This window comes from Pyrus communis, chromosome 15, assembly GCF_041283825.1.
Source record: "Pyrus communis isolate YQ-2024b chromosome 15, ASM4128382v1, whole genome shotgun sequence".
Classification (NCBI taxonomy): Eukaryota; Viridiplantae; Streptophyta; class Magnoliopsida; order Rosales; family Rosaceae; genus Pyrus; species Pyrus communis.
In genome coordinates, this window is record NC_142579.1 from 29,399,970 (window position 1) to 29,422,887 (window position 22,918).

General features: G+C 37.7%; 5 protein-coding genes across 6 annotated transcripts; 4 read left to right on the forward strand and 1 right to left on the reverse strand.

Moving 5' to 3' along the window:
- The first annotated feature begins 102 nt into the window (after positions 1 to 102).
- On the forward strand, positions 103 to 3,671 carry LOC137737481 (telomere repeat-binding factor 4). The gene is made up of 6 exons (XM_068476976.2): positions 103 to 381; positions 964 to 1,313; positions 2,042 to 2,126; positions 2,835 to 2,918; positions 3,083 to 3,293; positions 3,386 to 3,671. The coding sequence occupies exons 1-6, from the start codon at positions 232 to 234 to the stop codon at positions 3,415 to 3,417; spliced, it is 912 nt and encodes a 303-aa protein (XP_068333077.2). The 5' UTR covers positions 103 to 231; the 3' UTR covers positions 3,418 to 3,671.
- Positions 3,672 to 3,959: 288 nt separating this feature from the next.
- LOC137737466 (glycylpeptide N-tetradecanoyltransferase 1) lies at positions 3,960 to 6,082 on the reverse strand. Of its 2 annotated transcripts, none has more exons than XM_068476957.2 (2): positions 5,789 to 6,082; positions 3,960 to 5,513 (listed from the first exon to the last, which is right to left on the reverse strand). In XM_068476957.2, the coding sequence occupies exon 2, from the start codon at positions 5,465 to 5,467 to the stop codon at positions 4,166 to 4,168; it is 1,302 nt and encodes a 433-aa protein (XP_068333058.2). In that variant the 5' UTR covers positions 5,468 to 5,513; positions 5,789 to 6,082; the 3' UTR covers positions 3,960 to 4,165. The 2 variants fall into 2 exon arrangements, with proteins under 2 accessions (XP_068333058.2, XP_068333066.2); XM_068476965.2 differs by having other exon boundaries at positions 3,960 to 5,509; positions 5,789 to 6,060.
- A 522-nt stretch (positions 6,083 to 6,604) lies between these two features.
- Positions 6,605 to 10,208, forward strand: LOC137748751 (THO complex subunit 6). Its single transcript, XM_088685663.1, is given in 14 exon segments — positions 6,605 to 6,910; positions 6,961 to 6,992; positions 7,103 to 7,201; positions 7,315 to 7,391; positions 7,559 to 7,604; positions 7,756 to 7,816; positions 7,938 to 7,991; positions 8,130 to 8,210; positions 8,432 to 8,469; positions 8,615 to 8,678; positions 8,680 to 8,730; positions 8,834 to 8,944; positions 9,415 to 9,531; positions 9,886 to 10,208. Coding segments are annotated over 14 exon segments (1,161 nt in total). The 5' UTR covers positions 6,605 to 6,670; the 3' UTR covers positions 9,976 to 10,208.
- Positions 10,209 to 10,527: 319 nt separating this feature from the next.
- LOC137736020 (eukaryotic initiation factor 4A-11) lies at positions 10,528 to 13,836 on the forward strand. Its single transcript, XM_068475368.2, has 5 exons — positions 10,528 to 10,810; positions 11,488 to 11,554; positions 11,712 to 11,818; positions 11,962 to 12,392; positions 12,911 to 13,836. The coding sequence occupies exons 2-5, from the start codon at positions 11,490 to 11,492 to the stop codon at positions 13,544 to 13,546; spliced, it is 1,239 nt and encodes a 412-aa protein (XP_068331469.1). The 5' UTR covers positions 10,528 to 10,810; positions 11,488 to 11,489; the 3' UTR covers positions 13,547 to 13,836.
- A 2,157-nt stretch (positions 13,837 to 15,993) lies between these two features.
- Positions 15,994 to 22,331, forward strand: LOC137749079 (diacylglycerol O-acyltransferase 1A). Its single transcript, XM_068489253.2, has 16 exons — positions 15,994 to 16,923; positions 17,097 to 17,177; positions 17,287 to 17,360; positions 17,485 to 17,560; positions 17,647 to 17,714; positions 18,178 to 18,301; positions 18,518 to 18,616; positions 19,191 to 19,292; positions 19,385 to 19,521; positions 19,656 to 19,737; positions 19,854 to 19,874; positions 20,373 to 20,435; positions 20,547 to 20,594; positions 21,344 to 21,406; positions 21,501 to 21,554; positions 21,984 to 22,331. The coding sequence occupies exons 1-16, from the start codon at positions 16,540 to 16,542 to the stop codon at positions 22,086 to 22,088; spliced, it is 1,581 nt and encodes a 526-aa protein (XP_068345354.2). The 5' UTR covers positions 15,994 to 16,539; the 3' UTR covers positions 22,089 to 22,331.
- Positions 22,332 to 22,918: the final 587 nt, after the last annotated feature.

Below are 22,918 nucleotides of genomic sequence, written 5' to 3' on the forward strand. Positions count from 1 at the left end.
GACCCGGCCTTTTTTAATGGGCCAAAAGTAACGGAACCGGGCCCATAAGATCTGCACAGAATCCAGTTCAAACAACGCCGTTCAAGAACCGTCTTTGATTCGATATAGAGTTGAAGAAGTGGTACGAAAGACAACCCTCATTTTTTGAGAAAGAAAACGTGAAAGCTTCTTCGCGGCAGTCACAGGCTCTGCGCTGCTGATACAGAGAGAGAGACGAAGGGAGATAGAGAGATGGGTAATCCGAAGCAAAAATGGACGGTGGATGAAGAAGAAGCTCTGAGAGCGGGGGTTAGGAAACACGGCACTGGCAAGTGGAAGGACATCCAGAAGGACCCCGAGTTCAACCTCTTCCTCTCCTCTCGCTCCAATATTGATCTCAAGGTCTCTCTCTCCTCTATATATTCATATATATCGCTATGTGTATATGGAAAATCCAAAATTTGAATTTGCTGTATATGTGGTGGTTGTTTTTGAATGTTTTGTGATGTTGAAATAATGGGTTTTATTTGTTTTGATTTTTTTTTTTTTTTTATCAAATGCGAGATTAGAGAATGTAAATTGCCTGGTTTTGTGATGTGATTAAAGTTAATTATAATGATGATGCATGGCTGAGTCTGGATTTGTTGATTTAGGACTTCGGTTCGAAATTCGCCCGCTTATTGGAAAGTTGGGAGCCGCTCTTTGAGTTGCTTGATTTCAATTTTCCCTCATCGGTTGGCTACATGTTATTTAGGCATGAAAATAATTTTGAGAATGGTGTGTGAAAATCGTGCGAATGGTGTAATTTTATTTGAAAAGCATTTGAAATTCGTCAATTTGACCGCCAATTGCAAGATTTTATTTGAATGAACTAATCTTGCTTTATATCAGAACTATTGGGAGACTGTATCTAATGTGATATGCAACATTTTCTAGATGATTACTTGTCTATGGTCTGTTTCAAATTGATTTTTGCTTGTATAGGACAAATGGAGGAATATGACTGTTAGTGGCACGGGCCCCCGGGAAAAATCAAGGCCAAAAACAAAAACAAACCAAGATGCTACTGTTGCTCCAGTGTCTGTTCCCCAGACTTCTGCTGCTGCTCCAGTTAGGCGCGATTCACCAGCAGCAGCAGCTCCAGTTAGACGTGATTCACCAGCAGCAGCTCCAGGCGGACGTGATTTACCAGCAGCAACTCCAGTCAGACGTGATGCACCAGCGGCAACTCCAGTCAGACGCGATGCACCAACAGAAACTCCAGTCAGACGTGATACAACTCCTGTTGCGGATGATTCAGCTATCAGCGTATCTGATGCAATTCCTGCACCAATGTATGATACTGGTTTCTCCTATTAGAAAAATATGCAACTAGTTACCTGGGTTTTTCACAGAATATATTTGCAGTGATACTGCGTGACTGGAATTTGCTCAGTTTCCATGTGAGATTGATGAGTGGAAAAAAGACAACTGGAATGCGGAATGATATAGCTCTTTAGACTCTTATGAATTGGCAAAGTTATGGGGAGGGGCAGCCCAAGTAATCAGTGATGGTGAAGGGGAGAAGAAAGGAGTTAATCGTTGATGATGCCATAGTATCTTCAATTAAAAACTAGATGTCAGGTTTTAAAATTATAGTCATAATATGTTCTTAGACAACCCCAGTGAAGAAATACCCCATCCTAATAGAAACTGTAATTCTGGTGCATAATCTGGACTATTAAGCTATTTTCTGCAATAATTTTTACTCGATGCAACAATTAGCCGAGTGGGCGGCTTGCATTGCTTTCTTCCGGAACCATATTGTATGATGGTGTAGTCCAGGGTTAGCCATAATTTTTGCTTTATTAATTTTTAGCCTGTCAAAAATAAGATCTGTTGATTACAATAAAGAAACAAAGTATATTGAATGATTTTTTTGTACCTTGTGTTATATATACCTACATTTACCCGTTGCATATAATAAAATTCAGTTCCTCCAATAGCCAGAGTACTTTTATCAATATTAGTATTAGTTTTTAATTTCATTTTGGTCAATATTTTTTGCTTTTTCTGTTATTAGGTGCAATGCAATGATTTTTGAAGCTCTTTCAGCCTCAACAGATCCAAATGGATTGGACACTAGTGCTATTGCTAGCTATATTGAGGTATGCTTGAAATTTGTGATGTCTTTTTTTTTTTTTTTTTGAAAAATGAAATAAAAAGAATCTTCTAAGTTTTTATTAATTGGTTGTCTGAGTAGGAACCTGTATATTCTCATGTTGACAGGAGTGATAAGGTCATGAAATGATAATTGCTTGCGTGAAGGATAATAGTTTGCTCGTATATAAACTCTTGTAGATTTATGTTTCAATTAATCATGGTACATCACATGTCCCTATGCTAGAGTTGCAACTTGCAAAACATCGACTTAATTTACTTCTTGGTAGAGAATTGTTATTGGCACTCCAAAATCTAATTGTGCACTCCAAACTCTTTATATTTAGAAAGAAAATTACTCTTATGAGGAGTGCACAATTAGATTTTTGGAGTGCCAATAAAAGTTCCCTAAACCTATTCTTTCTCATATTAGCTACTTGATAGATAATACCTGAATCGAAGTTAGTATTTCAATACCTGTCGAGCTCATTATATTTTTGGGTTACCTTCAGATATATTTTTTATACTTGTTTGCTGGTGAGAACGAGATTTTCAAAAAAGAATTTACAAAGAAAAGCTTCAAATTCACGGTTGATGTCTCTGATGATGTTACCCCTGCTTTCTACCACCTTTACATTGTCATGAAGTGATAATGTTAGATACTAATTTTTGCGTTTTATAATCACTTAACTTCCATGATGAAATGACTCCTGCAGCAAAGGATTGAGGTCCCCCAAAATTTTAGAAGGTCATTAACTGGTAGGTTGAGAAGGCTGGTTCTGCAAGACAAACTTGAAAAGGTGATTGCTTGATATCTCTAATATTTTTCAGCTCAAGTTATTCACTCGATATTTGTAACCCAGGATTTATCTGGCTCTATTGATGTTTGATTCGCAAGCTTTGTTTTTTATGAAATCGATATTGAATATCAGCTTATATAAATTACTATGTCATCCTAATGTAGATTCAAAACTGCTACAAGGTGAAAATCGATACCGTGAGTGTTAGTAGTGATATGTTAGAGGAATCAGCGCGGGCTGCTGCACATAGCATTGCCGAAGCAGAATACAGATCATATTTGGCAGCAGAAGAAATGAAAGAGGCAGAGAGGATTTATTTTATGGCTGAAAACACAGAATCAATGATGCAGTTGGCTAAGGAGATTTTGGAGCAATGTAAAATCCAAAATTCCGAATTATTTGCATCCATTTGCATAGATTTCCCACTTCCATTTGACTCTATGTTGAACGATTTCCAAATTTGACAGGTTCAGAAGGTGAGGTCCTGATGGTGGCGTGAGATATGAATCGTGTGATTAGAGCGTGTAAAGTTTCTTCGCTATACTTCCTTTCGCAACCGAGGTGCAACCGAAGCGAAATTATCTTTCGCTCATTTTGAATTATCTGTCTATCAAAGATCGCACGCTCTTTTATTTTTTTGGTTGGAAAATGTCACTGGTTTAGTCATGTAGTTTTATGATTACGTCGATTGATTAAGCTACAGCTTTACACTCATTAAACACTTATATATCGTGGATTTGTTTGTTTTTAAAATTAATCGCGACGCCGCTATAACACTACAGTTTAGTCCTTCTCACCTATAAGCGGAAGGTCTTGTGTCCAACCCACATGAATGACGAGTTTGAGCCTAACTCAGAATGACTTTCCGGGACTGTTCGTCTACCGGAGGTCCTAGGCTTGATTTCCTCTCCCCACAGTCAACGTGCCTTCATGTTGCGGGGAAGGATGAATGAAATGCAGAAACATGCAGTAAAATAAACAGTGATCCAAATGAAGAGGCCAAAAAGAATCAAAGGAAAATGTTCAAAATATAAGCTCAACTTTTGCTCCAAAGTAACCATTTCAATTGCAAAACACCAAAACCCCAAGCATTACAGGTAAAATGCATTACAAAATCTCATATTCTTTGATGCTAATCCAAAGGAGCAAAAGGCAAATGAAAGCAACAGCTAGCCACGAAAAAGGAACCGAAAAAAGAAACAGAAATGATTTGTCAAGTTCAAGGTGCAAAACCAAGACCGGAAAAATTATAAGAGTACAAGTCCAAGCTCCGAGGGTTTCAATGCGCTCCTCATCCGGTAGTTGTAGAGATAGTAGTGAAGTTGCCCATCGCCAGGTCCAAATTTCAGCTCCTTCAAAAACGACTCATTCTGCATGACATCCAATGCATTGAAAACATCGAAATCCTTCTGTTTTGCGACAATGAGTGCGTCATTCATCAGCTGAAGCAATGGAGTCTTTGTGGAGACGTTATAATAGGAGTATGCAGCCTTCAAAATTGAGTATGTCTGATTGCCGAGGATAGACGAAGGAAGAGTGTAGAAGCTGCAGAAGTCAGTGATGTCATGAGTCTCTGGGCTCTCAACCAAATAACTGTCCACCACATTCTCCTCCGGAAGAAGCCAATGCTCGACGTCATTTTCATCGAAATCTGGTGCGACCACAAACTGGCTCAAGTAGTTCCTAAGCAGCCGAGTAACAGCAGGAACATCACAAAGTTCCATTTTTCTGAATCCAGGAGTTGCGGGTGAATCTGGCAGCTTGTATAGTTTTATGGTTCGGCTCATAGTCATCCTCGCACCAAGCCTTGAAAACCCAACATCAATAAGCTTCTTTGGGTTCAAAGACCTATGCCAGTACTGGCAAGTTGTTATCGGAGTTGGAAGAACAACTCCAGCCGTGTAAGCTGCTTGCCATATGTTCTCCAAATGCACCCTCCTCGTGACCTCCTTGATCATAACTGGTGCAAGTCTCTTCGACCTCAGCTTCTTATGCACACATAAGAAATTAATCTCAGCCATTTTCACGATCGCATCACGGACCCGGATTCTAGCAGGAACACCAGTAATGAAAGCAACCAGCTTCTTATTAGTCTTTGCACGAACCCCGATATGCCAGCTCTTGTAGTAACCAGGAGGGTGCAAAGCCCACCTAAGAAACTCCTTCGAGTAGTTGAACCTAAACATGTTCTCATCATCCTCGACATAATTGTTCTTCAGCAGATTGTAGACCTCAGTGCAGGTGTCTTCAGAGTCCAGATCACACGTGGTCCATTCATACTGAGTTGGCAGATTGTACGGCTCTTGCTTGACCTCAGACAGCGGAGTAGGGGGCTCAATCGGTCCCTCAGGCAAACTCACATCCCCAAGATCCTTAAACTGCCCAACCGGTTGAGTCTCCCAAAATGCGTGCTTTTTTCCAACCGACATCGAATCTTGGAACTTTCGGACTATGGTTTCCAATGAGCTATCATCCTTAACAAGTTGGTTTGCATCAGAATCATGATCTGCCTCCTTAGGAGACCCAGGTGGAGAATTGTTATCACTCATTGCAATTACTTAATCGAATCGATTCCTAACCGAAATTCTTTGCTATCTGAATAAAAAATAAATAAATAAAACAACAGATACAAATCAAGAACAAGCAAACCAAAACCAACCGATCAAAAAATGGGGGAAAATTTACCATACCAACATTTCAAGAATAGCAAATTCCACAGAAAACCCCCCAATATTAATCTTTCCTAATCCAATTCCTATGTTAAAACCGACCCATGACAGTAAAAATCCACACGAACAAGTAATTGATCAACTCAGCAGTAAGCTAACAGATCTGTTAAATTTAACGCGAAGAGCAAGAAATACACTCACAGTTTCAGCGGACGGAGCTCGCGATGCCGTGAGATTGCTGCGATTAGGGCTTAACAGATCCAGATTTCGATTCGGGTTCGTCGAAAAGGAAGGAGAATCGCTAGGGTTTTTGGTGGAAGCAAGCGGCTTTGAAGTTGCAGCTGGGGTTGGGGAGAATACGAGGAGTTGCGTTGTTGTATGGGTTTCCGCAGCATATTCGCCAACAAGGGACTTTACCATTTTATGATTTTCATCGACTAAACTTTCTTTTTGCTATCCATTTTTCTTTTAGTGACATTTGAGGGATTCAACCCTTCGTTACATCCTAATCCTAAACAAATACCGCAGTTTCACTATCACGTATTGTTGTTGATTAACGATAATTCACTCTGAAAAATTACATTAAGTTAATATAGATAATAAATTCGTTTGAAAGTGTTTTTAAAATAATTGAAAACGTTTTTAGAGAGAATATTTTTAAATTCTAAAAGTACTTGAAGTGCTTCTTACTTCTTGGAATAAGCACCAGTTATTTAGAAAGCACTTATTTTTCTAGAATTGTCGTTTTAAAAATACTTCCAAACAAATTTATGTCGGATACAAAATGTTTTTGAAATTTCTATCCCAATTAGCTATCACGTGAGAGCGAAGATAGAGAAGGAAATGCAACTAGGATTTATTGGGGGAGTTGCGTAAAATGTTGCAAACACAAATCAAATGCCATTTCAAGTTGGATGCCACCCTCCCTACCGAACCAAAGCTTGGGCCATGGGCCTACAGTACACACGAGAAAAGCCCATTAACATGTGTTCTTCCATATCCAGCCCACTTATGATTTGCGCCGAACCGGTTAGTCCATGTTTGATTTCCGATCCACCAGGAGCCATGGCCACACACTGAAAAATGCTCAGAGATTTTCACCAAGCTCAGCTGAATTTCCTGCCTTCCGCCACCAAGTCAACCACCATGTGCGGTGACGCAACGAACTGGGACGAAGAAGTGTACAGAGAATCCATATTAAAGGAGAGGGAGATCCAAACCCGAACCGTTTTCCGAACCGTTTGGGCTCCGTCGCTTAACCCTAGCCAGGAAACCGTTGTCGTCCCTGTTACCCCATCCCCTGCCTCATCTCCAAGCTCGTACGTCCCCATTTTTTAATTTTTGTAGTTTTTGTATTTGGATTTTGGGTGCAGCCACTGGGTTTTAGCAATGTGAAAGCTCCACAGTAAGTATTGCCTGACCTTTACATTGTTTGTGCTCCTTCGACATCGTATTGACTGTTGATAGCAGCTGATTTTTTCTTTAATTGTGGTGGAATTTGAATTTTGGTTGTAGGTTGTTAATGGCGGAACCTACTTGCTATCTTCAAGCGCATGAAGAGCCTGATTACGATGTTAAGTTTTATGGAAATGGCGAAGATTCTGTTTTGCTGAGGTTGGATTGTATGCTCAGACTAGATTGACTAGAAAGAACTATTTTCTTTCAGTAATTTCTTAGTTTCAGCATGTTTACACCATTTGATTTTTTCTCGGAGTTTTTACATGTAGTTGCGGTGACGATGGACGGATTCAAGGATGGAGGTGGAAGGATTGCGAAGAATTATATCTGCCTCTTCATTTGCAAGGTGATTTTGGTTTTTGACAGCTTAAATACTGTGTGAATTAAACCTATTTCACTAACATTGCATTGCGTTTTTTAATCCAATATGTTGTTTTTTGTGTGTGAATTTTGAATGTGGTTCTAACTCTATGGATTAAGATTTACCTTAATTACTTTGTTTTTTTTATGTAGGAAAGCACGTGAAGCCGGTACTTGACCTTGTGAATCCTCAACATAAGTAAGTTACTGAAGCCAAAAAAAAACACGTGGTGGCAACCCTTTTGTTCCCCTGATTGTGTTAATACTAATATTGATTCGAACATGGGTGATGATAAGTCCCCAGCATTACTTCCTTTGACATTTCTTGTAAATTACTGCCGTCTTTTTAGAGGTCCATGGGGGGCTTTATCTCCAATCCCTGAAAACAATGCTCTTGCTGTTAATAACGAGGTATGCAGGTTTTCTAGTCCTATGTGTCTTTTTGTTTTATTTTTTAAGTTAATTATTTTTATGAGTATAGAAAGTAGCATGTTTTCAAATGAGTGCGTTAACATCTCTTTGACAACGATAGGAGGGATGCATTTTTTCTGCTGCTGGTGATTCTTGCTTCTGTTGCTGGGATTTGGTATGTATTTGTTCAAGGTGAATCTTCCAATCATGTTACGAAGTGTCTGTCGAGAAACATTTTTGCATATTACATTGTTCTCGATATAATTTCCTAGCTGCACTGATCCAAGCATGATTTGTATCGGAAATGTTTCAGGAAAGAGGTCAAGTCAAAATGACTTTCAAGGGGCATGCAGACTACGTGCATTCTGTCGTTGCTCGGAATTCTACCAATCAGGTCAGGTCATATTCTTCTTTGTCTTCAGTTGATCATTCCTGTCTCTTCTCTTTGTTCTGAGTTATGTTAATTGTTATGCAAACAACCACCCCTTTTAGTACAATTGGAGCAACAAGTATCAGAATTACAATTACATTAGTAGCACTGTGTAATGAGGTACTAGATTTGGTGCAGTATTTTTCTCTCTGAATGTGATTCCTTTGATCTTTTCCGATATTGAGATCATAACTGGTTCAGAGGATGGGACAGCACGGATATGGGGTAAAACCTTAGCTTTTTTTTCAATTTTGAAGGATTGTGGCAGAAAAGTTGTTAAGAATTTATTGTTTTCCTTTACAGTTAGTATGTTTTTGTATTAAGTCACATGGACTTGTTCTTAGAAGCATGTGTTTATGGTTTCACCCGGATTGCAATAGTGGAAAGTGCGTTCAAGCATATGAGCCAGCCAAGGGTATTGAATTGAAAGGATTTTTTTTCATGCGTTAGTTGCATTGCTCTTGATGCAAGTGAAAGTTGGTTGGTAAGCATTTATGTGATGAGAATGTAGTTGCTTTAGTATCATTAACTAATTCTGTTGAAGTTTCTTGCTGCTATAACGTACTAAGTTTTTTTTGCTTCTGCAGGCTTGTGGTAGCGGTCAGAGTTTATCAGTTCGGAACCTTCCTGCTTCTGAATGCATTTCAAGGGTTTCAACACATGCATCCATACAGGATGTAGTATTCGACGAAAATCAAGTGAGATCCCCCCTCAGCCCTCTATTAATTAATTTAGTTAATACTGTTGGCATCTAGTGCTATTAACAAGAAATATTTTAGTTTAGGGGGGAGTGAATTTTCTAATGGTGCCATTTCCCGTTTCCAAGAAAAAGGGTGTGAGCAGTAACTCTGTTGGTTTTCATTTGATAAGGATATTAAACTAAGTTTCTTAATGGGATAAGTTGAGTTGGTAAGATATCAATGAATGAGCGATGATTTCTCTTTAGAGTATTAGATGATGATACAGTGATACTGCCCCTAAATCTTCAATGCCAACGAATGGGGCTGGAATTAACATGTTTATATACTACTAGTGATGGAAGCAATAAGTATAAGAATACATTATGTCTCGGGGGTTGCCTGTTATAACTTCTAAAGAAATGCTAGTTTGTAGAAGAGGCACGAAGGAAATCCAATATCCCAAGTTCACTGTTGCTTCTCATTTCCAGGTATTAGCAGTTGGAGCGGAACCTCTACTTTGCCGTTATGACATAAATGGGGCAATTTTATCACAAATGCAATGTGTTCCTCAGTCTGCCTTTTCCGTCTCATTACATCCATCTGGGGTACGTTTACCTTGATGGCTCTTTACCCTTTATTATTTGTTAGTAACATATAGTAAGGCGTTTTCTGTCTTAAATGTTGGTCTTACCAGCAGTATCCTTGGATTTAAAGATTATGCATGTCAAAGTAGGTCGATTGACACGAGTAATAAAAATCATCTAGCATAAACCTTAAATATTCTTACTTAGCTGCTAATGCCAATATTACAAATGAAAGAGCATGCTGAGGGACATGGTCTGGGACTCTGGGTTGAAGTTAATCACAAAAACAATAAGAACTAGAAAGAGATTTCTAACCTCATTAATTATCAAAATATGTTTTTAGTTCTCACGTCAACGAACCATTGTTTTGTCCAGGTTATCGCAATAGGAGGTTACGGTGGTCTTGTGGATGTTATATCGCAGTTCGGAAGTCACTTGTGCACATTTGGCTGCCGATGTGTTTAAAACGAGTTCACTTGTCCTGCAGTTTTAAGAGGCAGTTGAAAGAAGAGTATTGCGTGGCCACTTTGGAAAAGTTTTTGTGGGTAAATCTTGTAAAGCATGGATCTGCCGAGAGTACCACATTTTTTCAGAAGCTGTAAAATTTGTTCCGACCTTGTTTAAACCGTAAAAGTTGTAAAATTACTAATTGGCCCAATTTTTTAGCTTCTTACGGAAAAAAGTATTCAGACAGTAAAGATGTAAGAAGTAGGGTGGCGCGATCCACCCCTTTTTTTTTTTTTTTTTTTTTTTTACACCTTTTATCAAAAAATATAAATTAAAAACGTAAAAATGAACATGTGAGATATTGTCTTGTTTATATTAAACTGTAATTTGCAGTTAAACAAGAATGGATAACGTCTGGTACGGATTCTTTCTTTTCCTTTCATGTTTTTGAGACGGATTTGATTAAAAAAATTCGATTGGGCCTTAATCTTTTATTTGAGGCCCATAAACACGTGCAAATTTGTTTCAGAGAGTCCGTTTTATTCTCCTATTCCACTCCCGCCAATCAATGCCCGCCACGTACCCGAATCGAATCTGGAGGGACGCGAAGACCATACTCCCTTCGAATTGCAATTAACCCTATACAATCACAAACCGACTCGCACGGTTTTCACTTCTCTCACTCGTCCGACGCCCAAACCCTCTCTCTCTTCCTCATTCGCGCATTCCTTAACTCCGCGGCTTAGATCCGAGGAGTTTGGGAAACCCTAATTTCCAGAAAAACCAGTACAAAGCTCTCTTCCGTTGCTCTCTTTCTCTCTACGCCTTCAACTTTCCGACTCATCACCCACAGGTCTTCCTCCCGTACCTTTTCGTGTTGTATTTTTTGCACTCGTGCCGTTGTTCGATCCGGTTCTATCTGGGTTGTTTTTTCGTATCGAAAACATTTAGTTTCTGAATCGGCCTGTGTCCGTACTCCGTTGATGCTGATTTGTTGTGTCTTGTTGTTGTTGGATTTGATTTTTCCTAAATATTCAGTAGGATAATTTCTGCTTTTTTTAAATTGTTTTAAGCTACTTAGATTTGAGAATTAATTTTGCATAAATCTTTTAGTTCGTTGTTTTTCTGGGTACGTTGCGTGTTATTCATATATTTTGATGCGAATCTTATCGTTTTGTTATGCCTGTGAATGTTTGGAATTCTCGCATGATTGCTGCTAATGCTGTTTAAGCCTTGATTTCTATGATATTCTCGTATTAGCGGTGCCAAAGAGAAGAGTTTTTTTTTATGTAAAACTTTAAACTTTGTTTTGAGTTCTTAAACCCTTGTAGAGAGGGGAAGGAAAACGTTTTTGGTATGCGTTTTGTGAAGCAACGCTTGAACTTTAAAATCTGAGACAATTTTTTGATACAAAAGTGCTTGACGATGGATTTGTCTGTAGAATTTAGCGTCTTTGAATAGCTGTCTGAACTAGTTGTGAAGATTCGTGGAGTGTTTTTTTTTTAATATATTTCTGTTGTAATTTTGCAGTCATGGCAGCAGCACCTGAAGGATCGCAATTTGACACTCGTCAGTATGATACCAAAATGAGTGAATTGTAAGAATTCTCTCAGTTTATACTTATTAACTGCATGTTTTGGGTGTCTACGAATACTGCTCTTGGATGTTTTCTTTATTATGTTGTTTAATATAACTTGTCATATCAATTTGTGAGCTAACTGTTTCTCTTGTGTTTGGTAAATTGTTGTATGCAGACTTGCAACTGATGGGCAGGAATTCTTTACATCGTACGATGAAGTTTATGATAGTTTTGATGCTATGGGTCTTCAAGAGAATCTACTCAGGGGAATCTACGCTTACGGTAGATATAACTAGTCTTTACTTTTTTCTTAGGTTATATATTTTATGATATCAGGAAAAATTGTAGAACTTTTCTAATTTAATGTCTTCATGAAGTTTTCCATTTTTCTTCTGTGTTTTAATGAACGATAATTCTTTTTGCAGGTTTTGAAAAACCCTCGGCTATTCAGCAAAGGGGAATTGTTCCCTTCTGCAAGGGTCTTGATGTGATTCAGCAGGCTCAGTCGGGAACTGGAAAGACAGCTACTTTCTGTTCCGGTATCCTTCAACAGCTTGATTATAGTTTGACAGAGTGCCAAGCCTTGGTTCTTGCACCCACTCGAGAGCTTGCTCAACAGATTGAGAAGGTTATGAGGGCTCTTGGAGACTATCTAGGTGTAAGGGTGCATGCTTGTGTTGGTGGAACCAGTGTCCGTGAGGACCAACGCATTCTGTCAAATGGAGTGCATGTTGTTGTTGGAACTCCCGGTCGTGTTTTTGACATGCTTAGAAGGCAGTCACTTCGTCCTGATAGCATCAAGATGTTTGTTTTGGATGAGGCTGATGAAATGCTTTCCCGTGGTTTCAAGGATCAGGTCCGTTTTCAACTTAATTGTGTCGATTTGTTTTATGTGTCCATTTGTTTTATGTGTTCCCTTGATTTTTATGGATGCATTATGTTCTACATAATGATATTTTAGGTAAATGATGAACTTCTCATGTGCAGTGATGAAACAATAAATAGTATATCTTGTGACTAAGTAATTGCTCTGTTGGGTTGTCGGGTAGGAAAATTTTTGTAACTGTGCTTTTTCTACTTTTCATGTTTCTCCCTACCAGGCGTTTATAGAAATATTCATTTAAATTTCAGAATATGAAATATGTTGAGTGGCTGAGCTGTCCTCTTGTTCTGTATAGATACTTTCTTTTTGTGTGTATGATTGCACTACAGCTAGCAAGAGTAGCCTGCTCCACCAATATGTTGCTTAATTATTTGGCTTGGGCTACATTGAGATATTGCATCCATTGGAGTTCCTTTTGGTTTTCTGAAATTAATAAAATTTTGTAATTAAAGTTCTATCTAAATCTAATACGAATTCTTTTGGGTATCTAGATCTACGATATATTTCAGCTTCTTCCACCAAAGATTCAGGTTGGTGTGTTCTCTGCCACAATGCCGCCTGAGGCTCTTGAGATCACAAGGAAGTTTATGAACAAACCTGTGAGGATTCTAGTGAAGCGTGATGAGCTCACCCTGGAAGGTATAAAGCAATTCTATGTCAATGTCGACAAGGAGGAATGGAAGCTTGAGACTCTTTGCGATCTTTATGAGACCTTGGCCATTACCCAGAGTGTCATTTTTGTCAATACTCGACGCAAGGTTGACTGGTTGACTGACAAGATGAGGAGCAGAGACCATACAGTTTCTGCCACCCATGGAGACATGGACCAGAACACCAGAGACATCATCATGCGGGAATTCCGTTCTGGCTCATCTCGTGTGTTGATCACCACTGATCTGTTGGCTCGTGGTATTGACGTGCAGCAAGTCTCCCTTGTTATTAACTATGATCTGCCCACCCAGCCTGAGAACTACCTCCACAGAATTGGTCGTAGTGGACGTTTTGGAAGGAAGGGTGTTGCCATCAACTTCGTAACAAAGGATGATGAGAGGATGCTGTTCGACATCCAGAAGTTCTATAACGTGGTTGTGGAGGAGCTGCCATCGAACGTCGCTGATCTCCTCTGATGAGATTTTGTCTTCTTAATTACTCAGGGAAAAATCCGGTAGTAAGTGTTGTTTTGATTGAAGTTTATTTTCTGTTTTTCGTCCTTTGAGGCCGCCACATCCCGCCATTTTGTGTCTTCTCTTATATTATTATAGAGTCTAGTTATTTAATTTATGGTTGTTGGATTAATTAAAGTCGCACGAGTTAAACTCGCAATGTGAAAACCTTCATTGCCTGAATTGGTTGTGCTGGCCAATCTGTTGTTGCATACTTTCTACCATATTATTAATGTATGTATTTTTTTGAGGTATGAATTTTTCTATGCTTTAAATTTGGTTTTGAATGTTCTTTGTGCCGTTGTATGTTCCCATCAGTCACAGTATAATGTCACAGTTGCATCCCATGCTAATGATACAATGTCATGTTGAGAAAAACAAGCACGTCGTATCATTGGCATAGGGGACGCCAGTGTTGGCGTACCCTTGTCATGCAAGCCTTTCTGTAACAATGACTCCTAACTATCCGTGCAAATTATGGTGATAATGTATTGTCAAAGCGGGTTGGGGTAAATATGTATTACACCGGTTGGCTCTTTGCATGAGAAGAGTTGTTTCTTCTTACTTTTAAATCACAGTCGTAACACGTGCAAAGTGAAAGCATTTTCTTTGTTTCCTTAGAGAAGAAGTAAGAAAATTTCGTTTTGCTTAATCTTCGGCATCCTCTTATTTCCTTGTTTAATTAAGGAAGAAGAAAGACTGTTAATCTGTCTTTAAGCTTTACCATAATTGTGGAGTCAACATCTAGTTTGCGGTGTCGGCCTTTTTAACTTGCTTCTTGGAACCGGGCCTTTGACTCTAATATGAAACGACAATGACATAACCGCGTTTTGATTTTACATGTACCTCCCTTTTGTCGCTTTCTATCAATATTATTATTAAAGTCTCTTTTTTGGTCAATAATTATATTATTAATGTATTAGGATTAAGGCATCAATTGGATGGAAGGCAATGCGATGACGAAATCAAGACCCACAAAAAGCATTATTCCTGGGGTTTTACTCTAAGCTTCTGCTAATTGGCTAAACAACATAATTGTCTAGTCATAATCATTGCTACGGAAGTGACCAAGGGTAGAACCTTAATGCCTATAATTACAAGTAGAAAAAAACATTACTAAATCGTAATATTAAATGACGTAAGAAATTTTAGATGGAGAAGATAGTTGATGAATGGTAAGAAAAATTTCACACTGAATGAGACCTAAAATTTAACAATTAAAACGTTTATGTACCGGATAGTTCAGAGCATTCAAAAATGTCTCTTACTGCAGAGGGTCTCTTGCTAAGAGGCATAGTATGTATACACATAGTCGGAGTCTTGCTCTCATAAGGTCCTCATTTTGAGGACTTGTGAGGACAAATGCATTATTAGTCACAAAATTATATTAATTTATATCCAAGAGCTAAAAATATTTGGTAACATAATAAAGCAAAACAAGAAAATGAGTTTTCTAATGGTTTGCAGATTTTAAGTTGGTTTTGCTTGATTAAGTTGTCAAATATTTTAAGCCATTGAATCTAAAATGATATAATCTTGTGGTTAATATGCATTTGATTCTCACATATCCTCAAAATGAGAACATTAAGAGAGCAAGGTTGCAGTTGGACATCCTTGCACAAATATTTATTCTAATCTCACGATGTACTTTCCCATATAAAAATAAAAATAAAAATCAGCATCTTTTAATTCGATGCTAACCTAAAAGTGTTTGAAATATGGATATAGTAAAATATTAATATGCGACTTTATGAAAATATTGATGGATATTTTAATATCGGATATAGTTCCTTTCTGAATCCATTGGCTCTAATCCACCAAGTCACATCATCTAGACCGTTGAAATTTAATTCAATAGCTAAAAAAAAGGGTTCACTTTAAAAGTTATAATAACTTTAGCCGTTGGATCAAATTTCAATGGGCCAGATGATGTGACTTGGTGGATTAGAACCAATGGATTCGGAGAGGATCCATGTCCATTAATATCGGTTGTTTTCGGTGAAAATTGACAATAAGGTGTGTACATCAACTCACTGATATAGAGTCAAGTTTGCATTCACACCTTCTAATTGATATTTGATTTTTTTTTTAATTTTATTTTATATATTTAGAAGGTAGTATCGACAATTTCGTAAATATTTTGAAGATTTACTTAAGCTAACCTATTTTGTTTAGATTATGCTAGGGATACTAAATTTTTAGACAAAATTTTGTAAATTAAATGATATAGAAGTTAATGATTGAGTTAGTACTTTATTTTTAGTATAAATGATTGAGTTGAATTAGTACTTAAGCGTTAATAAATGTACACATTTCTATCGCTGACAAATCATATAATTTATAAATTTTGTCTACAAACTTATTCTCATGATATTATTGGTTTTGTTAATTTAATAGTTAAATTACTTAATTTGGGTTGGGAAGTAGCGGGAGCCAAGGAAAGGAAGGACGGGGAAACGGTTTGTATGCACAAGGCTCCACGGGACCAGGTCTGCAGATTCCTGCCTTCCTTCCTCTCCCTGTCACACTCTTAACACGACGATACTGTTTTTCGTTAACCGTCCGCTTGTCATTTTTCCCCCCTTCTACCGCCCCTGCTCCCTCCCTCCCCCACTCTGACATCATCGCTTCGTCATCATACCTGCAATCGCCAGCTCTCTCTCTCTCTCTCTCTCTCTCCCCTCCCTCTGTGTTTTTTTGTTGCTTATTATATAAAGACCGCTCAACTTTCCCTGTCATTCACCGCCACTTCGCGAATTTTCTCGCACCCCATTTATTCTTCCTCTTTATCTTTTTCCATTTGAAATCTCTCTCTCCCTCTCTCTCTGCAGGAACTCTCTGAAATCTCGCACCCCATTTATACTCTGAAATCTCTCTCTCTCTGTTCTCCCTCTTTCTTCACCTCTCTGGGAAAACATATATTACATATAATTTACATATATATTGGCGGTTGTGTCATGGCGATGGCGGATTCGCCTGAGGCAGTAGTCATCGCAGGCGCCACCACAAGCCCCCGCGCGGACTCAGATCTCAACCATACGCTACGCCGCAGACCCTCGGCCTCCACCGTGGCGGAATCCGATTCCTTGAACGATTTGGTTAGGGACTCCGGCGGTGATGACTCGGTTGGCGCCAAGATCGGCGGCGGAGGCGATAACGGCCGTATTGGAGGCTCTGACGGCTCGGCTGAGTCCGTCAATGCTGTTCAAGACAAGAAGGGACTGGGCGAGAATGATCGGGGCGGTGATCCCTCGGCTGTGAAATTCGCGTATCGGCCGTCCGTTCCGGCTCATCGGAGAGTTAAGGAGAGCCCTCTCAGCTCTGATGCCATCTTCAGACAGGTATTTAAGACTTGCTTAATTTCACTTGTAATTAGTGTCGTTAATCCGTTCAATTACCAGTAATGAAAATATGTTTGCCGGGTAACAAGTTTTTGTCTTTTAGCGTTCTTTGGAGCTTGAAGGAGATGCTAATTGCAAACTTTGATCTTTTTTGTTTGGTTTGCACTTTGCAGAGCCATGCAGGTCTCATCAATCTGTGTATAGTAGTACTTGTTGCTGTAAACAGCCGGCTAATCATCGAGAATTTAATGAAGGTTTGCCATGTGCCCGCGTCCTTTGTTTTTTCGGCTAATTTTACGCCCTTTGGTAATGTTGTTTTACGGACATTTATAGAGATTTCTGACTGTTCAATTATTGTTGCAGTATGGTTGGTTAATTAAAACTGGTTTCTGGTTTAGTTCAAGATCATTGCGAGATTGGCCACTTTTTATGTGCGGGTAATGTTTCCTTTTATTATGCTTCGATACGGTGTTTGGTTTAATAATTACTTAATTATCGTTACCATCTTTGAATTACAAGTGGTGGGAAATTTATTCGGCTTCTTTGTTCTTTGACTTGCAGCCTTACTCTTCCTATCTTTCCACTTGCGGCCTTTGTAGTTGAGAAGTTAGTGCAACAAAAGTGTATATCTGAAGCTGTGAGAAACTCATTTTGTACTGCTTAAAAAAATAGGTCTCCGCAACTCTGTATCTGAAATCTGAATTTCTTTGTCTGGCATTGCAGGCTGTTGTTTCTCTTCATATAGTCATTACAACTACTTCAATTTTGTATCCGGTTGTGGTGATTCTCAGGTCAGTTTGAATTCACTGCATTTTAAGTTTCCATTAGTTGCATTCCCCGATTTTTGGTATTAGTAGGAGGTGTAACTAGTTATTGTATTTTGGCCATGGTGCTGATTGGAGGATTTGGGTTTGAACTCTCACTGTTACATTCTCGTTTCTAGTCCATGACATGTATTTCGGTGCCATGACATGTATTTCGGTGCTTTTCATTTATTGGCGTATTTTCTGGATTTGCAATCTTGTCCCAGTTCTTGAAAGATGCTTGTTTCTGTGGAGATCTTAGAAACTTCTTTGAGGGGATAAGTACTTAAGCTGAAATTGACATTGGATGGAAATACTGCCTGAAAGATTGTGTCTTTATGTAATAGGAAAGGCTGTTTAAAAAGAAATTGATTGATGACATCTTTTAGCTGGCTAATATGTGAATAGCAGTGAAAATGTTGCATTTATTTGATTTACTTCATTTCTGCAGGTGTGATTCTGCAGTTTTATTTGGTGTTGCGTTGATGCTCTTTGCTTGCATCGTGTGGTTAAAACTCGTATCTTATGTGCACACAAACTATGATATGAGAGCACTTCACAAAGCAATTGAGAAGGTAACTATGAACCTGTGAATAAGGTTTTTATTTAACAGTGAATATTGTCTTTTCCTTTCCCGCTTTTTAGATTAAATATGAAGTTTGAAGAAAGTTTAAAAAGGTCCTAAATCTTAATAGATGTTTTCTTCCTCGAGGAGATGTTTAATGTTCGTCAACGATTTGTCCTTAATAAATGATTGTTTTCTAATTCTTGAAGTCCTTGACTGATTGCAGGGGGATGCCACACCTAGTTCTCTGAATACAGAGTACCCTCATAGTAACAATTTAAAAAATTTGGCATACTTTATGGTCGCTCCAACATTATGTTACCAGGTAATTGCACTACTATTTCATAAATTAACCTAGGTTTTCTTATCCGTCAATCCTTATTCAGAAAGAACAAATTTTTGAGTTTTGATGCTTTAGTCAGTTTAAGTCACCTTTTCTTGTATGTGTTGGCCTTTCCTTTGCCTGTTTTAAAAATGAATGAGAATATCGCATTTGTTACAAACTGAACAAATATTTTCCCTCATTTATAGACTGTCATGCGGTCTCTTAAACTTCATATTTGCTCCAACCTGGTGTTGTGAGTTTTGCCGTTACATGTTTGAATTCTGCTTTAATTTTCTTTGTAACTCTTATATTTTCACGACTCATTATTGTTTAATTAGTATGTAGGTCGAAGATGGCTAAATTATTTTTTCTCATTTTAAAATGATATTAAATGAATCATCAGAAAACAATATGATTATTTTCTTACGGTATATTATTGGCATCCTTAATTGGAAGAATGCTAATTCATGTTTTAGTCTTTAATTTGTGGTTCTTATCATATGAGATTAACTTGTACATTACATGATTAATGGAGAAATGAATTTCATTTTTATTTATCTGACCCTTGTTTCAGACTAGTTACCCTCGCACAGCATGTGTTCGAAAAGGTTGGGTGTTTCGTCAACTTGTGAAGTTGATCATTTTTACTGGAGTGATGGGATTTATAGTAGAACAAGTAAGTTGGTATTTATTGTTTTCAACAAGCTTTTAATGCTCTTTTATTTCATTTTGGTCATTGATGAATTCTGCCATGTGTATATTTTGCAGTACATTAACCCGATTGTCAAGAATTCAAAACATCCTTTGAAGGGGGACTGGTTATATGCCATAGAGAGGGTTTTGAAGCTTTCAGTTCCCAATTTATATGTGTGGCTATGCATGTTCTATTGCTTTTTCCACCTCTGGTACGTCTTGTTTCATCATCCTCCTTTTTTTCTTTCTGATGTCTCTATAGCTGCTTGGAAGATACTTGTTATTCTAAGTTTGCACTTTCATTTCAGTTTTGAGTTTATGCTTACATCCAGTGTTATAAATATAGGTTAAATATACTTGCTGAGCTGCTTTGTTTTGGTGATCGGGAGTTCTATAAAGATTGGTGGAATGCAAAAACTGTTGAGGAGGTGCGTTTTATGTTATATGCAATTTATTCTTAGGTTATATTATTACAGCTCCTTGCTTAATTGAAACTTTTTACTGTTTACTTTTGTTGCATGGGTCTTCTGGTGGCTGTCATCAGTATTGGAGAATGTGGAATATGGTATATATGTTTAACTCTAATTCTGTTGTTATCTTTTCTCATATACTTTAAAGTACTACGATAAATTATTGTTTTGACTTTTATTCGATATTCATTTTGAATCTAAGTTGCTTATAGGACTCTAGTGAGTTTGGATTTTAATGTGTTTGAATTTGTATCAAAGAATAGGTGTATTAGCATTATCATTTAATAAGCGTTATAACTTATAAGCCTGAAAAGAGGCTGTATAAGCCCAATTTCATTGTCATCAAAGCTGCCATGTAATGACAAAACGTAGTTAGATGGTATCTGTTGTTTACATTTTACAATGATAACAACCCCTCTCTTTCTCGCTCGCCTTATTCACGAGGCAGCTGGATGCAATGAAGACTTAAAGTTGTGTATATAAATATATAAGTATATATTGACTTATTTGAAAGAGCGCTTGTGGTCTTGTAGTTTTCATTTGTGCTAATGCCCAAGTGAAAGTGTAATACTAATTGGGTGTATTCATTTCAGCCTGTTCATAAATGGATGGTTCGCCATATCTATTTTCCATGCCTACGTCATGGAGTACCCAAGGTATCTAATTTCTCTTTATTTCAATATGAAGTGATGCGTGATGGATGTACATTTAATTTGTTTTATAAAGTACAAAACTAATTTGTTTTTCTTTTCTTTCTTTGAATTCAGGGAGTTGCCATCGTAATCGCCTTCCTAGTATCTGCCGTATTTCATGAGGTATTTGCTTTGTTTCTGTGAGTTTAATGTTGTTATTTAGTGACCCTTTCCCTCAGGATAAGGACTATTCTATTGCTCCTCCCTTCATCATATTCTGTTGTCCATAATGAGAATTAGCATTCTCTCGTTTTCGAACGTGATTGTTGGTAGAAAGTGGGATTCTGGAATTTGACACGGTGTCATGATTATAAGAACGACTTATAGGATTTGAAACTGAAATAATGGCTTTGAAGCATGTCATTTGAATCAAGCGAATCATCATCTTAGTACTTAACCAAGACTTAAGCTATTTAGATGTACACCACCCAGGAATGTGCACACTTGGTAATTTGCTTTTATAAAGTAATTGCTATCAAGCACAAACTTGAAGGGTTATGCTACCATTGTTTATTGAAAGGTATTGCTGATCAAACACTCCTGATTACCATACAATAGTAGAATACCCATACACGTAAGAACGAATTCCGATGTCTTTAGGTAATCGCAATATGAACTCTTAACATTTGATTTGGGCCAAAGGCTAAAGACTAAGTTTGAGCATGGAAATATATAATTTTATTAGAACCAGAGCTCCTCATCGTGATCACCAATGCAAACTCCACATGAAACATTATCTGGGGGTCATCTGAAATATTTTCCCTTTTGTGTCTTACTCGGATCTGAATTGTCATGGCTTTTTTCTACAATGAACCTTGCATGGCTGTTTGTGTTTCTATTATCTTATCCAATATTTTTTGACTTGTCTCCAGCTATGCATAGCTGTTCCCTGCCACATTTTCAAGTTGTGGGCTTTTATCGGAATTATGTTCCAGGCAAGAACATGTTAGTTTGCTTGCCACATTTATGAGTCCTACTCATACTGATGATCAATGGTCCTAATTTTCTTTTGTTGCGTTTTCGTCACAGGTACCACTTGTCTTGATCACAAATTACCTGCAAAATAAATTCAGAAACTCGATGGTATGTCCTTGTTTTAAAACATACTTTTGCAGAAAACTCATATTAATGTAGCATAGTTTTGCCTACTTAGTTGGGCGTTAGCCACCAGTTAAATATTTAGTTTCTAGAGAGAATTAAATACCTGGAGCAGTCCTGCTGGAGGGATAGGGGTATAATGTATCGTTCTTAGTTTCTTCTAAGAAATTTCCATGACCCCCAAATTCTACATATTCGAAAGTAAAACCCGCAATAATAGTACCTGTAGGCCTTTAATTTTTTTTAACTAGTTCCGGTACTCTGTTCGTGCTCTATGGATTGTTGAGGGCACATATACTTTCTACATGTCTGAGTTCTGTTCATCCACTTACGCCAAACTTCACAACAGATCCAAATTCATACCATTTCGATACCGGTAATGTTTTAATCGTGTTATTTGAATCTTTTTTCCAGGTGGGAAATATGATCTTCTGGTTCATCTTTTGCATTCTTGGTCAACCGATGTGCCTGCTTCTGTATTACCACGACTTGATGAATCGGAAAGGGAAACTCGACTGAAGTTTTAGTCTGTCTAAGTATGGATCGAATCGCTCTGGAAGCGGTGTTGCCTTCCGATAAGCCGGCTTTCCTCCTTCGTCCAAGGCAACTACTTAAACTGCTTCCTCTGGTTTCAACGTTTTCGTGTTCCATACGTTTTTCATCTTTTTTTATATATTTTTTTTAATTCAATTGATTTTATTTACAATTTTGAATATCTTTCTCTAACAGTGAGTAGAGTCACGACTGTCTTCTCCTGGTTTAGTTTTTGCGGTATATATTTAGTTGGGAAATTTGAAGAAGGGAACTGTTATTAGCATTCCAAAAATCTCATTTTACACTCCTCATAAGTGTAATTTTCTTTCTATTTATAGAAAATTTAGAGTGTAAAATGAGATTTTTGGAGTGCGAATAACAATTCCCTTTGAAGAAATGGTTTCAATATCATCCCCCAGTCCCCACCCTTATATCATATACCCCCACCTTGAAATGTCTACATCTCTTTTTCTTTTCTTTGGGTCGAAAGAAAGGTCTACATCTCGAATCTTTGATGTAACGCGACTTCAACATGATTTTCATGATATTCTGCATGCGCACTCAATAAAAAATTATAAGATTTGTTTAAAAGTGCTTTTAAAAAGGCTGAAAGCGCTTTTAGTATAAGTATTATTTGAACTAATCTTTAGTAAAATTGTAAGTGAACTTTGAAAAAACAATTAAAGTGCATTCTGCAAGAAGTAATTTGTGCTTCTTGTAGGAAGTACTTCAAGTGTTTTTTAAATTCAAAAACTAAAAGCGTTAAACAAGCCCGTAAACACTTGAAAACAGTCTTCTGATTTATTGGGTCGCAT

Excerpts from the sequence above, each read along its gene's own strand:
- LOC137737481 (XM_068476976.2), top strand. The coding sequence starts at position 232 with ATGGGTAATCCGAAGCAAAAATGGACGGTGGATGAAGAAGAAGCTCTG. Across the intron at positions 1,314-2,041 it reads GATGCAATTCCTGCACCAAT|GTGCAATGCAATGATTTTTG; the intron begins GTATGATACTGG and ends TTCTGTTATTAG. Across the intron at positions 3,294-3,385 it reads TAAGGAGATTTTGGAGCAAT|GTTCAGAAGGTGAGGTCCTG; the intron begins GTAAAATCCAAA and ends CAAATTTGACAG.
- LOC137736020 (XM_068475368.2), top strand. The coding sequence starts at position 11,490 with ATGGCAGCAGCACCTGAAGGATCGCAATTTGACACTCGTCAGTATGAT. Across the intron at positions 11,555-11,711 it reads GATACCAAAATGAGTGAATT|ACTTGCAACTGATGGGCAGG; the intron begins GTAAGAATTCTC and ends TGTTGTATGCAG. Across the intron at positions 12,393-12,910 it reads CCCGTGGTTTCAAGGATCAG|ATCTACGATATATTTCAGCT; the intron begins GTCCGTTTTCAA and ends TTGGGTATCTAG.
- LOC137737466 (XM_068476957.2), bottom strand. The coding sequence starts at position 5,467 with ATGAGTGATAACAATTCTCCACCTGGGTCTCCTAAGGAGGCAGATCAT.
- LOC137749079 (XM_068489253.2), top strand. The coding sequence starts at position 16,540 with ATGGCGATGGCGGATTCGCCTGAGGCAGTAGTCATCGCAGGCGCCACC. Across the intron at positions 18,617-19,190 it reads CTCCAACATTATGTTACCAG|ACTAGTTACCCTCGCACAGC; the intron begins GTAATTGCACTA and ends CCCTTGTTTCAG. Across the intron at positions 19,875-20,372 it reads ATTGGAGAATGTGGAATATG|CCTGTTCATAAATGGATGGT; the intron begins GTATATATGTTT and ends TATTCATTTCAG.